The following is a 17226-nucleotide window of genomic DNA, read 5'->3' as shown; positions in this document are numbered from 1 at the left end:
TTGCGCAGCTAGTGGGTCCATGATGATGACTTCTGTTTTGATTGATCATCCGTGTTACAGACATCATATTTTTACCGGTAGATACCTGCGGCTTATAGTCCGGTGCGGCTGATATATATAAAATGTTTATATCCTCTAAAATACCTGATTGTTCTATAGCCCGGCAAGTACAGTATAAAGAAAGGATAAAGTACTTCATTGAGGGATATTATATCTGCCATTTTGCGGGCCACATAGAATAAAATGGCGGTCCGGATCTGGCCCCTGGGCCTTCAGTTCAATAGTGGTCTTTGCAAAGGCAGAATTGTTGACTTGCCACTTGGTGGTGTTAAGATTGTAGCTGGTGACAGATCAAATGGTGCCAGTGGGTAGCAGAAGGTTTTTATTCAGCGCTCCATATGAATACTTCATATAAACATCAGTTCATGCAACAGCCTCCACTTCAAAACAAAAGCTCCGCAGACTCAGGAAAAATCACCCCGGAGACTGTAACCAAACACTTCTTCAAAGAGAAATAACAACTCCTCAGAAAGCAAAGCGTAAGTGCATCGGAAATATTTGCGCGTGCAAACAAACAAAATACCATTCCTAAACAAGCCTCTGATCATTATATTAAATTATAATAAAAACACCAAACGTGTCATAAGTGATACAAACGTTTTTTAGCCCTCTACATCATCAGTGTACTTAGTTTTTTGTTTTTTTTTCCTAAAAAGCCTGATGTATTAGATCTGGTACATGCACTAAAGGTCAAATCCACATGGGGGCAGTAATGGACTCATCAGAGGGCTGTCCAGTCGTCCTGCAAGATTGCCACGAAGACGAAACGAGAGACACCTGATTTTTCAAATATGAAAAGGTATTTTTTTGACAGAGCCGTCAGTATGAACCGGTACTTTAAGGTTTTGCTACTTAGGTATAAAATACTACACGGTCTAGCTCCATCCTATCTTGCTGATTGTATTGTACCATATGTCCCGGCAACAAATCTGCCTTCAAAGAACTCTGGCTTATTAGTGATTCCCAGAACCCCAAAAAAGTCTGCGGGCTATAGAGCGTTTTCTATTGGGGCTCCAGTACTATGGTAACCAGTAAACGTTAGAGATGCTACCTCAGTAGAAGAATTTAAGTCCCATCTTAAAACTCACTTGTATACTCTAGCCTTTAAATAGACCCCCCCTTTTAGACCAGTTGATCTGCCCTCTCTTTTCTGCCCTGCCCCCTTCTCCTGCATAGAGAGGTTATCAGGTGAGCACAGATGATGCGCTAGCTATTCAAAGTCTGGACCACTCATATGTGCATCAGTTGGAGCTGACTTGTCTCCACTCAAGATGATACCCTGCTGGCCCCACTATGGACTGGACTCTCACACTATTAACTAGATCCACTCCACGTCCATTGCATCGGTCGCCCAGGGGGGGTTCCCACATCTGCGGTTCCCTCCAAGATACTCTGTTGATGCAATGTGAAACTACTTTATATTTCATGATATATTTTACTAGTGGAGGCGTTCAAGTACCTCAGAGTCTTGTTCACCACTGAGAGTAGAGTGGATCGTGAGATCGACAGGCGGATCGGTGCAGCGTCTTCAGTAATGCGGACCCTGTATCGATCTACGTATCGAAGGAGCTGAGCCGTAAGGCAAAGCTCTCAATTTACCGGGCGATCTACGTTCCCATCCTCACCTATGGTCATGAGCTTTGGGTTATGACCGAAAGGACAAGACCACGGGTACAAGCGGCCGAAATGTGTTTCCTCCGTCGGGTGGTGAGGCTCTCCCTTAGAGATAGGGTGAGAAGCTCTGTCATTCGGGAGGAGCTCAGAGTAAAACCACTGCTCCTCCACATTGGAAATCATAGAGTGGATTGTGAGATTGACAGGCGGATCGGTGCGGCATCTTCAGTAATGCAGACCCTGTATCGATCCGTCGTACCCTGTATCGATCCGTCGTGGTGAAGAAGGAGCTGAGCCAGAAGGCAAAGCTCTCAATTTATCGGTCAATCTACGTTCCCATCCTCACCTATGGTCATGAGCTTTGGGTTATGACCGAAAGGACAAGATCACGGGTACAAGTGGCCAAAATGAGTTTCCTCCGTCGGGTGGCGGGGCTCTCCCTTAGAGATAGGGTGAGAAGCTCTGTCATTCGGGAGGAGCTCAAAGTAAATCCTCCACATTGGAATCATAGAGTGGTCGGTGCGGTGTCTTCAGTCTTCAGGGGTGTTTAGGGCACGTCGGACCGGTAGCAGACCACGGGCAAGACCCAGGACACGTTGGGAAGACGTACACATTAAAGGATGCTAACACAAACCAGTGTATGCTAAACTATCTTACATTTGGCTCACAGGTGACAGAGCCAATCAGTGGAGTATCTAATAATGCTCTGGAGAGAAACTACTGAATCACGAATGTTTAGTAGGGATGCGATGCTCACGTCATCCGGCGATTCAATTTGATTCTTGGGTTGACGAGTCGATTCAGTTTTCCATTCAACACGACTCTTGCTTCCAACTGATTCTCGCGATGTATCATTGTGCGATCACACGTATAAATTTCGACTTTGTATTCCGTCAAAGTTTGCCGGCTATCACAGCCCACACTTTTCGTCCGATCGGAACCGTTCAAGTATCAAAATGTGCGGCTCGGCCCTGTACCGAGGGATTACTAATATTTTTTCCCCCAAACATCCCAGATTACCAGGAATTCCAGGGTTTACGGCACTTTCACATTTCTCACCCGATTTGAACCGTTCCACTATCCACACACTCCAAAATTTACGGGTTTTCCGGGTTCCAAAATTTCCCTGATTACCAGGAATTATTAGGAACTTTTCCACTTTGAAATGGATGGGCAATTATTAACCTTTTCATAACCCACATTTTTTATCCGAATTGGACGTTCAAGCATTTTACTTCCACTCAAGTTTATCGGCAGTTTGGCGATTTGCTCACATACGGCGTTCACACGCAATTCCTACCGCAATTGCATATTCTAGTTTGGTATATAAACGATAATAAAACTGGTAACATGTTACAAAAGCTCCTCTTGGCCGAGACGTACACAAAAGCACTAGGAGTGTGAATCATCAATTATGACCCGGTTCTGATTCCGAGGGTGAGGATTCGATCCAGAATTGATTCTCGATTTAACCCTATTCTCGCAATGTATCATTTGGTATAACAATTACAATGAAAACACAAAACAGGTTACAGGTTAGAAAAAAGCTCCTTCCGGTTGCATGGAGACGACCTAAAAATGTATTTCCGATATCAATAAAAAAACAAAAGGCCAATACCGATATATGTCAAAAAAATATTGTCTGTGCTCAATATATTTGTTGTAATCTATTTTTGAGAATCATGGTGGATTTGGAATCGGGATGAGTAAGACTCGTGACTCGGATGTGAATCCATTTTAAGCGGACACAGCCTTAAAGACTTATTTTTGAAAAGTCGATTATTGAACACGTTGAATCAATTCAGAACCAGTGAAATATAATAATGACAATTTGGATGTGACTAGATTTTTTGGGAAATTGCATTTGAGGGTTTTTTTAACACGCTAAAATCCACATTGTTATGCTGAGAAGTTGCATTTTACTTCATTACTTAACAAAGTAGCTCCGACATAAGCGGTTACCAGATGTACAATAATCCCGCCCTCGGCCCGATCTACGGTGCGATCAATAACTCACAATGTAGGACAAGTTGACTGTCCAATTCATGGCTTTCGCAAACATAAACTGGATAAATCTGGCAATGTCAGCGCAACATGTGTCTTCACAGCAAGGTGGGGGCATGACCTGTTCACACCAGATCACGTCTTATTTTGAGTTTGCTGTTGTTTTCCTGTGTTTTTTTAATTTATTTTGGTTGCACTTTCTGTCACCTTGACTTTGTTTGCCGGCAGACTGTTCCCTGTTTGCATTCAAGACTCTTTAAGTTCAGCTGTTGCTGCTGGCTGGTGTCGGAACATTGTTTTTTTGCGAATGCTTTTTTGCTGTCCTCCAGCATTCTGTTAGTTTACTTAATAGCCTGTTTAGGGTTTTTCTTTTGTATTACATAGCTTTCCCTTTTAGATTTAATACCTTTATTTACCTGCACACTGTCCCCTGCTGCCTTCTGCCCATAGGGAACACAACAACCACTGCTGCAGTGCAAGCCCAGCATAACAGAATGCCCCGACCAGAAAGTGATCCCGCAGAGGACTTCTGCGAGGTGGAGATGAGTAAGTAAGTAAGTAAGTAAATGCTATTTATAAAGCGCTTTTCACAGATAAAATCACAAAGCGCTGTACAAAACATGGATGAAGTAAAACAACAATTCACTTAAAACAACAGGGGCAAAAAGGATACAAAGTGGATTTAAAATGGTAGTTAAAAGGTGCATTAACTAAAAGCTTTACTAAAAAGAGAAGTTTCCAAATGTTTCTTAAATTGTCAACACAGTCAAGATCAAGTTGTTCCAGAGTCTGGGAGCCATAGCCTGGAATACCAGATCTCCACGGGTTATAAAATGAGTTTTTGGGATCTTTAGGAGACCCTGGTCCAAAGACCCTGAAGAGTAGGGGCATAACAAGTCAGTGATGTACTGAGGGGCCCTACCATGCAACTGAAGAGTAGGGGCATAACAAGTCAGTGATGTACTGAGGGGCCCCACCATGCAACGCACGGAAAGTCAGGACTAAAATCTTCAACTGAATTTGACTGGAAGCCCATGAAGACTGGATCAAATGGGGGTGATGTGGGCTGTTCTGGGTGCACCGGTCCAAAGTCTTTGCAGCTGCATTTTGTACCGTCTGAAGTCCCTTTAGTGTTGACTTGTTGAAAAGAGAATTGCTAAAGTCAATACCAGGTGAAATGAACGCGTGAATGATCATTTCGGGATCCAATTTTGATAGCAAATTGAGTTGAGTTGAGTTGAGTTTGAGTTTATTTCGAACATGCAATCATACAACATGATACATCACAATCTCCAGTTTCTCTTTTGAACATGTTCGAAAAGGAGTAGGAAGAAGCAGAGCTTATTTAATCCTACCCCTTTTCTTTTACATAACAGTTGCTAAAACTTTTGTTCACTTCCTGTTCTCAATTTATTCACAATATACTCCATAAGTAATCACAATAAAAATAAGTAAATAAATAATAATTGGTGAAGTAAGTTACATTTCATATGTTGAGATAAGTAAGATTATTTTGTGAGTGAAATTGAGGTGATGAAAACAGTTTTTGGTCAGTTGACGGCAGTGACTCTCCAAGGACTTGGACTGATCGAACACGAGGTATTGGGAGAGGATGATTTTTTAGTGCATGGCGACAGAAGCACAACTGTAGTCCCCTCCGAAGGACTTGGAGACAACGGCGTGGACACTTTTTGTTGGCCGAGTGCCTTTCCAGCAACTGTCGACGCAGACGAAAGCCGACCCCGGTGGCTCCTCGGAGCAAACCACCACGATGCCAGACTGCGGTGCGGACCTTCTTGTTAGCATACCAAAAAAATATGAACAGGCTATTAAGTAAACTAACAGAATGCTGAGGTTTACCAACATGAAGCGTTGACAAAAAACAATATTCCGACAGCTCGACTTAAATAGTCTTGATTGCAAGCTGAAATCGTGTGGACCTAACAGCGCTCTGGGCAGAGGTCAAGTTGCTTCAGGATGGACCCACAAAAACAGGAAAAGAAACCGAAATAAGAGCGCTGCGGCTGAATGATAAAACACGGGAAAATACAAACAAACTAAAAATAAAGCAATGTTTGGGGAATTTTGGCCCTCACCCACAATCCTGTTTGGTGGATTTTAGATAGGGAAAACTGCGGCCAGGGACGAGACCATCCAATGAGAGCGGGCTGTTCAGCATCGTGGACACTGATTGGCTCAGCATCAGGTAGCGTTACTAACATTAGCATGCAAACTTGTTACGCCATTCGTGCAGCGTAACGCCTCAGAGTCATATAACTTGCTACTTGACATTCACTGACTGTTTGCATGTTAATATTATCATGCCATGCTACCTTTTTAGCTCATTATCTAGCTGTTTTTATGTTTTTATGTTTTTATTTATTCTATTTTAATTATTTATTTTTTATCGTGTTCTGTTTGTGTTGTGTTGTGTTTGCTCGGTACTCGTTTTATCTTTTAACCTGTTCATTGTACAGCACTTTGGCTACCGCTGTGGTAAATTTTAAATGTGCTTTATAAATAAAGTTGATTTGATTTGATTTGATTTGAAAACCTCAGAGTCCTTTAACATCGTACTTGACACATGTTAATTGTTAGCATGCTAACATTATCATGGAATATAGCTTTTTTTTTTTAGCTCATTTTGTAACTGAACACCTCAGATTCATATAACTTGGTAATGGACACATATTAACTGTTAGCATGCTAACGTTATCTTTCCAAAGCTCACTTCTTTTTTTGTTTTAGCTCATTTTGCATCCGAACACCTCAGAGTCACAACACTTGGTTCTTTACACATGCTAACTGTTCACGTGCTAACATTGCCATGCTAACTTTTTTAGCCAATTTTATGTGCATACGCTTCATAAGCATATAACTTGGTACTTGACACATTGTAATTGTTAGCATGCGAGTTTTACCATGCTAACTTTCTTAGCTTTTTTTGCAGCCTAGTTTCTCAGTCATTTACCTTGGTACTTGACATATGCTGACTGTTAGCATCAATCAATCAATCAATCTTTATTTATATAGCCCTAAATCACAAGTGTCTCAAAGGGCTGCACAAGCCACAACGACATCCTCGGTACAAAGCCCACATAAGGGCAAGGAAAAACTCACCCCAGTGGGACGTCGATGTGAATGACTATGAGAAACCTTGGAGAGGACCGCATATGTGGGTAACCCCCCCTCTAGCATGCTAGCATTACCATGCTAACCTGTTTTTAGCTAATTCTTCAACCGAACACCTCAGAGTCATATACCTTGGTACTAGACACATGCTAACTGTTCCCGTGCCAACGTTGCTATGCAACATTTTTAGCCAATTTTGCGTGCATACGCTTCACTGTCATATAACTTGACATATTCTAACTGTTAGCATGCTAATGTTAGCATTTTGGGTGTGCTTATTTTGTCATTAAAATGTGTCGCGGGCCAATAAAAAACGAGCTCAGGCCGCAAATGGTCCCCGTGCCGCACTTTAATCACCTCTTTGCTAGTAAAAGCCTGGCTCTGAAAGATACAACCATCCTGTCAGTCAGCATCCGAGCGAGCACTGATAATGTGACTGTTTTGTTTTTATTTTGCCCACGATATATTTGCCAAAATTAGCGGTAGCAAACACAGAATGCACTCTATATTTTTGTTGACGGAAGTAGCATGTCCACCACAAAACACTCCATCCATCCATCCATTTGCTACCGCTTATTCCCTTCGGGGTCGCGGGGGGCACTGGAGCCTATCTCAGCTACCACGAAACCCAATGAAGGAAAATGTTCTGTTGCTGGTTCGCTTTAACCAGCACAAGTCACTAACTTTCAGCCTCATCAGAAGTAAAAAGCCCCTTACTTTTAACTCTTATGATTTTGTGGCCACGTGCCTTCACCGCTGAAGAAGTCGCTCCAGGTGTGCGCCAAGAAGAGTCCTGCTCCACCCGCAGACCTTCACAAAATGACTTTTAATTTCCGGCTCGCTGCCAACTCTTTATGGCAATGGACAATGAAGCGGTAAGTAATAACAGTAGGTTAAAAATGTGAGAGTGATATGTTACCAATGTTAGCTTGAGTTGTTGTGTAGCTATCTTGGCCTTCTACTATAAGTGAATAGCGTCACTGTTTTCCAGCAAAATAAAGAATCCATCCATCCATCCATTTTGTACCGCTTGTCCCGTTCGGTGCTGGAGCCTATCTCAACTGCATTCGGGCGGGAGGCGGGGTACACCCTGGACAAGTCGCGACCTCATCACAGGGCCAACACAGATAGACAGACAACATTCACATTCACATTCACACACTAGGGCCAATTTAGTGTTGCCAATCAACCTATCCCCAGGTGCATGCCTTTGAAGGTGGGAGGGGCCTATCTCCAGGTGCATGTCTTTGAAGGTGGGATTGGCCTATCCCCAGGTGCATGTCTTTGGAGGTGGAAGGGGCCTATCCCCAGGTGCATGTCTTTGGGGGTGGGAGGAAGCCGGAGTACCCAGAGGGAACCCACGCAGTCACAGGGAGAACATGCAAACTCCACACAGAAAGATCCCGAGCCCGGGATTGAACTGATTTTCCTAAAAACTACTTTTAAATGGATGAGGGCCTACTGTGTATACATCCAGGGTTTGGCATTGGAGGGCTAAAGACTCGGTACATGTATACGTCCAAGGTTTAGCATTGGAGGGATAAAGACTCTGTTCATGTATACGTCCAAGGTTTAGCATTGGAGGGATAAATACTCGGTAGAAGTTTCACCTCCGCTAGCGTATCGTACCATAGTTGTAGCCGGGCTTCCTTCCTTTCTCTCCCCCGCATCGTCTCCTCCCTGAGCCGACAACGAACCACAGTGAGCCGCTGGTCTCGCTATATCATTTGAGAAGTTGTGTTGTGGTGAAAGTCACTGAAAACAGACGACTGCAGGATGTCACCGGTTTGAGCAAAGCAAAAAAACAACAACTAAACATGGCTGCTGGGGCGGGGACAAAACAAGGGGGTTTGGTAAGGAGGGCTTCATTTGGATCCAACTACTCCGCCAAAAAGTGGCTTGAAGGTCGGTCTCTACAGCATAATCTATGCAGAATTTGGACCAAAGAACCATCATTACATGTTGTGTAGACAAAAATCATAAAATGACCCCTTTACCTGAGTGACTTTGGTGTTCAGTTCCGACGCTAAAATTGGACATCAAATGAATTGCCGTCCATCCATCTTCTTCCACTTATCTGAGGTCGGGTCGCAGGGGCAGCAGCTTAAGCAGAAAAGCCCAGACTTCCTTCTCCCCAGCATCTTTGTCCAGCTCTACCCAGGGGATCCCGAGGCGTTCCCAGGCCAACCGGGAGACAATAGCCTCCCCGCCGTGTCCTGGGTCTTGCCCGTCCTACCGGTCGGACGAGCCCTAAACACATCCACATTCTGACCGGATGCCCGAACCACCTCATCTGGCTCCTCTCCATGTGGAGGAGCAGTGGCTTTACAATGAGCGCCTCCCGAATGACAGAGCTTCTCACCCTATCTCTAAGGGAGAGTCCTACAAAAGGAATTTTAGGAACATAATTTGTTTTTTTAAAGCGAGGACCTCCTGTAGATATTTGAAAGAAAACCAGCCTGGATCTCAGATTTGTGTAATGGATGTGTATTATAATGAACTTCTTAGCTTTCTTGTTTGAGCTGCAGGACACATTTTGGACCCCCCTGACTGACTAAGATTGTCATATTTGCACTGTTTATAAAACAAAATGTGTTATTCAAACAATTCTGTTCTGACTGACACAAATAGAATTATTGGTCTTTGGTGGTGTCCATTGTGAAAACTGAAAAAGTACGAAATTATAGCACGTTTGGCTCCTTTGTGAGAAAACACACATACTGTACGGTTGTCGTGTAAGGCAGTTCCAGAACCTTTACCGCATCGGACTGCTCTTGCGGCAAAGCTGATTTGCCGACGTCAGCGTCTGCCGGTTGCGTCTTCTTTTGCCGGTCAGTAGTGTGTAAAAGAATGGATTCACGCAAGAGTTTCCGTATGTCAGCCCCGTTAGGATCCGGTTGACCGTGACCTGCGTGCCCACCGGTACTGTCCTTAGCATATCCGGCTGGTACAGAGGCAGGAGCTGCCAGATCCAGAAAGGGAGAAAGCAGGCCCAAAATGCCAGGACGATGCCCAAGATGAGGAGCAGGACTTTGGGTTTTGGAGCGCGGGCAGGGCAAGCAGTGCTAGTTCCCGTACCCCATGGGGCACGGGTTTGAGACACCCAATAGAGGCGGCCGAGCGTAGCATAGAGAGCCCCGATAGCCAGGCCAGGGCCAAGAATGCTGGTGCAGAAGAGCACGCTTAGGTAGGCCTTGGAGCTCTGCTCGTCCCACGCGGGCACACACAGCTGGCCCTCCTGGTCCTCCCCGTCCTCCAGGTGCAGGGTGATCATCATGGGAAGACTCAGAGCCACAGCCAGCCCCCAGGCCAAGCTCACTCTCAGCAGGCCAGAGGAGTTTGTGGAGGAGGTGTGCAACGGGTGTGCTACTGCCCGGTAGCGGTCCAGGCTCATGGCGGTCAGCGTGAAGATGGACGCATGCATGGTGAGGAGGTCCAGACTCAGGAGGAGGCGGCAGCCCAGCTCGCCGAAGGCCCAGCCGGACGCCAGGCTGTCATAGACGATGAAGGGGGCGGTGAACAGGTAGAGCAGGTCGGCCAGAGCCAGGCTCAGCACCTGGAGGTGGAGGGAGGACGAGGAGGTGGCGGAGGAGAGCGGCGAGGAGGAAGGGGAGCCGGAGGAAGGGTCGGCCAGGCACGAGGGCGCGGGTACTCTCATCAAGCAGCAGGTTAGTCCCACCCCGCTTCTCCTCCTGCCCTTCCTGCGCCTCAGGAGGAGCACCAGAGTGTACAAGTTCCCTATGATGCCCAGAAGGGAGAGCAGGGACAGGAGCGAGCAGAATAGAGCTGTGGAGGCCAGGCTGGGAGAGGTGGAGGGGGCGGAGGAAGGCAGGGACAGGTTGGGGAGGATGGGGAAGGTGTAAGGGGAAGGTGGAGGCAAGGAGCCAGACGGCTCCATTGGGGAGGTTAGTTGGTGCCGAGGATGTCGTAGGGAAGATGATTAGTGAGAGCTGCTGGACTCGACATGCGGGAGGCAGGGAGATACACAAGTGTGTCATTCTCTGAACATCTGGACAAGACAACATTTCAAAAGAAACCAACTTTGCTCTTTGAAAACATTTCATTCCCAGTACCTTTTCAAATGCAAGTTCACATCAACACAGCTGTCATGGGGGACATCATGTTTTCATATTGTGTCTACATTTTCATGTTTGATGATTTTTATCTTATTGTAGTTCATGTTTTATGATATTGTGATGTATTTTTTATCTTAATGTAGTTTATTTTCTACGTGATGTTTATGTTGTACGATATTGATGTTCATGTTGTACGATATTTATGTTTATGTTGTATGATATTGATGTTTATGTTGTATGATATTGATGTTTATGTTGTATGATATTGATATTTATGTTGTACGATATTGATGTTTATGTTGTACAATATTGATGTTCATGTTGTACGATATTGATGTTTATGTTGTACGATATTGATGTTTATGTTGTATGATATTGATGTTTATGTTGTATGATATTGATATTTATGTAGTACGATATTGATGTTTATGTTGTACGATATTGATGTTTTTGTTGTACGATATTGATGTTTATGTTGTATGATATTGATGTTTATGTTGTATGATATTGATGTTTATGTCGTAAGATATTGATGTTTATGTTGTACGATATTGATGTTCATGTTGTATGATATTGACGTTTATGTTGTATGATATTTATGTTTATGTTGTACGATAATGATGTTTATGTTGTACAATATTGATGTTTATATTGTATGATATCAACATTTACGTTGTACGATATTGATGTTTATGTTGTATGATATTGATGTTTATGTTGTATGATATTGATGTTTATGTTGTTTGATATTGACGTTTACGTTCTATAATATTTAGGTTAATTTCGTACGATATTGACATTTATGTTGTTTGATATTGATGTTTATGTTGTACAATATTGTAGTTTATGTTTTATGATATTGTGATTTGTTTTTCCTCTTACTGTAGTTTATTTTGTACAATATTGTAGTTTATGTTTTGTGATATCGTGCTTTATTTTTTTAATCTTATTGTAGTTTGTTTTTTGATATTGTGATAAATTTCTTATCTTATTGTAGTTTTTGTTTTATGATATTGTAATGCATTTTTTTATCTCACTGTAGTCTATTTTCTACTTGATGTTTATGTTGTATGATATTGATGTTTATGTTGTATTATATTGACGTTTATGTTGTATTATATTGATGTTTATGTTGTATGATATCGATGTTTATGTTGTATGATGTACGATATTGATGTTTGTGTTGTATGCTGTACGATATTGATGTGTATGTTGTATGTTATATGGTATTGATGTTAATGTTTACGGTATTGATGTTTATGTTGTACAATATTGTAGTTTATGTTTTATGATAATGTGATGTATTTTGTATCTTATTGTAGTTTTTTTACTTGATGTTTATGTTGTACAATATTGATATTTATGTTGTACGATATTGATGTTTATGTTATACGTTATTGATATTTATCGTGTGCGATGATATTAATGTTTATGATGTACGATATTGATGTTCATGTTGTACAATATTGATGTTTATGTTGTAATATATTGATGTTTATGTTGTATGATATCAACGTTTACGTTGTATGATATCAATGTTTATGTTGTAGGATATTTAGGTTTATTTTGTACGATATTGATGTTTATGTTGTATGATATTGATGTTTTATGATATTGATGTTTATGTTGTACGATATTGATGTGTATGTTGTAAGATATTGATGTTTATGTTGTATGATATTGATGTTTATGTTGTATGATATTGATGTTTATGTTGTATGATATTTATGTTTATGTTGTACGATATTGATGTTTATGTTGTATGATATTGATGTTTATGTTGTACGATATTGATATTTATATTGTATGATTTCAACGTTTACGTTGTACGATATTGATGTTTATGTTGTATGATATTGATTTTTATGTTGTTTGATATTGACGTTTACGTTCTATGATATTTAGGTTAATTTTGTACGATATTGACATTCATGTTGTTTGATACTGATGTTTATGTTGCACAATATTGTAGTTTATGTTTTATGATATTGTGATTTGTTTTTTTATCTTACTGTAGTTTATTTTGTACAATATTGTAGTTTATGTTTTGTGATATTGTGCTTTATATATATATATATTTTTTCAAATATTTTTATTGAATTTTGCAGACAGTACAGTATGATGGATCATGGCAACAGCAAGTTGAGGCATCTGCACATTTTACAATATGTAACAGTAAACCCTACCCCTTACAGTACCCACCGTGCTTTATATTTTTAATCTTATTGTAGTTTATGTTTTATGATATTGTGATACATTTCTTATCTTATTGTAGTTTTTGTTTTATGATATTGTAATGCATTTTTTATCTCACTGTAGTTTGTTTTCTACTTGATGTTTATGTTGTATGATATTGATGTTCATGTTGTATTATATTGACGTTTACGTTGTATTATATTGATGTTTATGTTGTATGATATCGATGTTTATGTTGTATGATATCGATGTTTATGTTGTATGATGTACGATATTGATGTTTGTGTTGTATGCTGTACAATATTGATGTTTATGTTGTATGTTATATGATATTGATGTTAATGTTTACGGTATTGATGTTTATGTTGTACAATATTGTAGTTTATGTTTTATGATAATGTGATTTATTTTTTTATCTTATTGTAGTTTTTCTACTTGATGTTTATGTTGTACAATATTATGTTATACGTTATTGATATTTATCGTGTGCGATAATGATGTTTATGTTGTACGATATGATGTTCATGTTGTACAATATTAATGTTTATGTTGTAATATATTGTGGTTTATGTTGTATGATATCAATGTTTACGTTGTATGATATCAATGTTTATGTTGTAGGATATTTAGGTTTATTTTGTACGATATTAATGTTTATGTTGTATGATATTGATGTTTATGTTGTATGATATTGATGTTTATGTTTTATGATATTGATGTTTATGTTGTACGATATTGATGTTTATGTTGTAAGATATTGATGTTTATGTTGTATGATATTGATGTTTATGTTGTAAGATATTGATGTTCATGTTGTACGATATTGATGTTTATGTTGTACGATGTTGATGTTTATGTTGTATGATATTGATGTTTATGTTGTATGATATGGATGTTTATGTTGTATGATATTGATGTTTAAGTTGTATGATATTGATGTTTAAGTTGTATGATATTGATGTTTAAGTTGTATGATATTGCGATCGGTGTGGGCCGACTGGAAGGGATGAGTTCAGTTGACATTATTTCCTGTGGAATGGATGACGACTTCATGGCCGCTTGAACGTCCACGGGCAAAGAAAACAAAAGCGGCAAGGAAGAAAACCTCCATGGTTTGTGTGGCGGCAGAAAGCGCCGGCAGCTGGCACGGTCTTCACACTTTTATGGGCTGACATTCTTCAGGCACGGCGGCAGCGGTGATTTGAGTAAATCATGGGATTGTCGGAGTGGGAGGAGTCGGACTGAGCAGTAAATCCAACTTTGACAGCTCCCGCGCTCGTTCAGGTCCTCAGTTGGACGGCAATCATCTTAAGTGGCTCCATTGGGACGACTTCTCCTGGTCTTCCTTCCTTTATGTCCTACGATGTTGTGCTTCACGTCGTACGATGTTGTCATTTATGTCCTACGATCTTGTGCTTCACGTCGTACGATGTTGTCATTTATGTCCTACGATGTTGTGCTTCACGTCGTACGATGTTGTCATTTATGTCCTACGATGTTGTGCTTCACGTCGTACGATGTTGTCATTTATGTACTACGATGTTGTGCTTCACGTCGTACAATGTTGTCATTTATGTCCTACGATGTTGTGCTTCACGTCGTACGATGTTGTCATTTATGTCCTACGATGTTGTCCTTCACGTCGTACCATGTTGTCATTTATGTCTTTCGATGTGTTTCACGTCATACGATGTTGTCATTTATGTCCTACGATGTTGTGCTTCATGTCGTACGATGTTGTCATTTATGTCCTACGATGTTGTGCTTCACGTTGTACGATGTTGTCATTTATGTCCTACGATGTTGTGCTTCATGTCGTACGATGTTGTCATTTATGTCCTACGATGTTGTGCTTCATGTCCTACGATATTGTAATTGATGTCCTACGATATATTGCTTCATGTCCTACGATGTTGTGATTAATGCCCTACGATATCGTGCTTCATGTTGTACGATGTTGTAATTAATGCCCTACGATATTGTGCTTCATGTCATACGATGTTGTAATTTCTGTCCTACGATGTTGTAATTTATGTCCTATGATGTTCTTAATTTATGTCCTACGATATTGTGCTGCACGTCGTGAGATGTTGTCCTTTATGTCCTACGATGTTGTCATCTATGTCCTACGATGTTGTGCTTCATGTCGTACGATGTTGTCATTTATGTACTACAATGTTGTCATTTATGCCCTACGATATTGTGCTTCATGTCGTACGATGTTGTCATTTATGTCATACGATGTTATGCTTCACGTCGTACGATGTTGTCATTTATGTCCTACGATCTTGTGCTTCACGTCGTACGATGTTGTCATTTATGTCCTACGATATTGTGCTACAGGTCGTACGATGTTGTAATTTATGTCATACGATGTTGTAATTTATGTCATACGATGTTGTGCTTCACGTTGTACGAGGTTGTAATTTATGTCGAACGATATTGTGCTACACATCGTACGATGTTGTAATTTATGTCATACCATGTTGTGCTTCATGTTGTAATTTATGTCCTACCATGTTGTGCTTCATGTTGTAATTTATGTCGTACGATGTTGTAATTAATGCCGCACGATGTTGTGCTTCATGTCGTACGATGTTGTAATTTATGTCCTACAATATTGTGCTACACGTCGAACGATGTTGTAAATTATGTCCTACGATATTGTGCTTCACATCGTACGATATTGTAATTTATGTCCTACGATGTTGTGCTTGATGTCGTACGATGTTGTAATTTATGCCGTATGATGTTGTAATTAATGGTCTTCAATCTTGTGCTTCATGTCGTACGATGTTGTAATTTATGTCCTACAATATTGTGCTACACGTCGAACGATGTTGGAATTTATGTCCTACGATGTTGTGTTTCATGTCGTACGATGTTTTAATTTATGTCCTGAGATGTTGTTCTTAATGTTTTACGATACGTATTTTATGTCGTACAATATTGTGCTTCATGTCGTATGATATTGTACTTCACGTCGTACGATGTTGTAGTTTTTTAACCTACGATATTTTGCTTCAAGTCATACTATGTTGTAGTTATGTCGTACGATATTGTGCTTCACGTCGTACGATGTTGTAATTTATGTCCTACGATGTTGTGCTTCATGTCATGATGCAATATTGTAATTTATGTCACACGTTATTGTGCTTTATGTTGTACGATGTTGTAATTAATGTCCTACGATATTATGCTTTATGTCGTACGATATTGTGCTTCATGTCATCCGATATTTAAATTTATGTCGCACGATATTGTGCTTTAGGTCGTACGATATTGTAATTTATATCGCATGATATTGTGGTTTAAGTAGTATGATATTGTAATTTTTGTCTACTGATATTGTGCTTTGTCGTACAATATTCTGCAGGATTTCATATGATATTGTAATTTATGACGCACGATATTGTGCTTTATGTCGTACAATAGTGTAATTTTTTGTCGTACAATATTGTGCTGTATTTTGTACAATATTGTATGGTATTTTGCATTATGTCGTATGATATTTTGCTTTATGTTGTACGATATTTTGCCTATGTCGTACGATATTTTGCTGTATGTCGTACGATATTTTGCTTTATGTCGTACGATATTTTGCTGTATGTCGTACGATATTTTGCTTTATGTCGTCCGATACTGTGCTTTATATTGTGGTTTATGCTATATAATATTATTATAAACCACAATATCGTATGACATAAAGCACAATATTGTAATACATAAACCACAATATCATAGAACACAAATTACAATATCGTACAACATATGATATAAGATTTTGTTGTTTATAATTTATTATATTGTTTTTTATTTTGTACGATATTGTACTTTATTTTATATGATATTGTAGCTAATTTTGTGTGATACTGAAATTTTTTTTGTGCGATATTGTGGTTTATTTTGTGGTTTAATAAATTTAATTTTGAAGACATTGTAGTTAATTTTTTGTGATTTTGTAGCTTTTTTGTGTGAAATTGTGCTTTCTTTTGTAAGATGAATTTGTTGATTTTATACATTGTTGTGATTTATTTTGTATCATGATGAGATTTATGTTGTATGATAATATCTTTATGTTGAATCATATTTAGGTCTATTTTTTTTACGATATTATGGTTTATTTTGTGCGATATTTTAGTTG

The 17226-nt window shown here is 40.0% G+C and overlaps 1 protein-coding gene across 1 annotated transcript; it reads right to left on the bottom strand.

Moving 5' to 3' along the window:
* Positions 1–9565: 9565 nt before the first annotated feature.
* On the bottom strand, positions 9566–10708 carry uts2r3 (urotensin-2 receptor 3). The gene has a single exon (XM_061958166.2). The coding sequence runs from the start codon at positions 10706–10708 to the stop codon at positions 9566–9568; it is 1143 nt and encodes a 380-aa protein (XP_061814150.2).
* Between the last annotated feature and the right edge of the window lie 6518 nt (positions 10709–17226).

Source organism: Nerophis lumbriciformis, linkage group LG04 (assembly GCF_033978685.3).
Source record: "Nerophis lumbriciformis linkage group LG04, RoL_Nlum_v2.1, whole genome shotgun sequence".
In the NCBI taxonomy this organism is placed as follows: domain Eukaryota; kingdom Metazoa; phylum Chordata; class Actinopteri; order Syngnathiformes; family Syngnathidae; genus Nerophis; species Nerophis lumbriciformis.
The sequence above is the reverse complement of the archived record's forward strand: the minus strand, read 5'-3'. Positions and strand labels throughout refer to the sequence as shown.

What these genes read in the sequence shown, in the direction of transcription:
- uts2r3 (XM_061958166.2), bottom strand. Translation starts at nt 10,708, where the DNA reads ATGGAGCCGTCTGGCTCCTTGCCTCCACCTTCCCCTTACACCTTCCCC.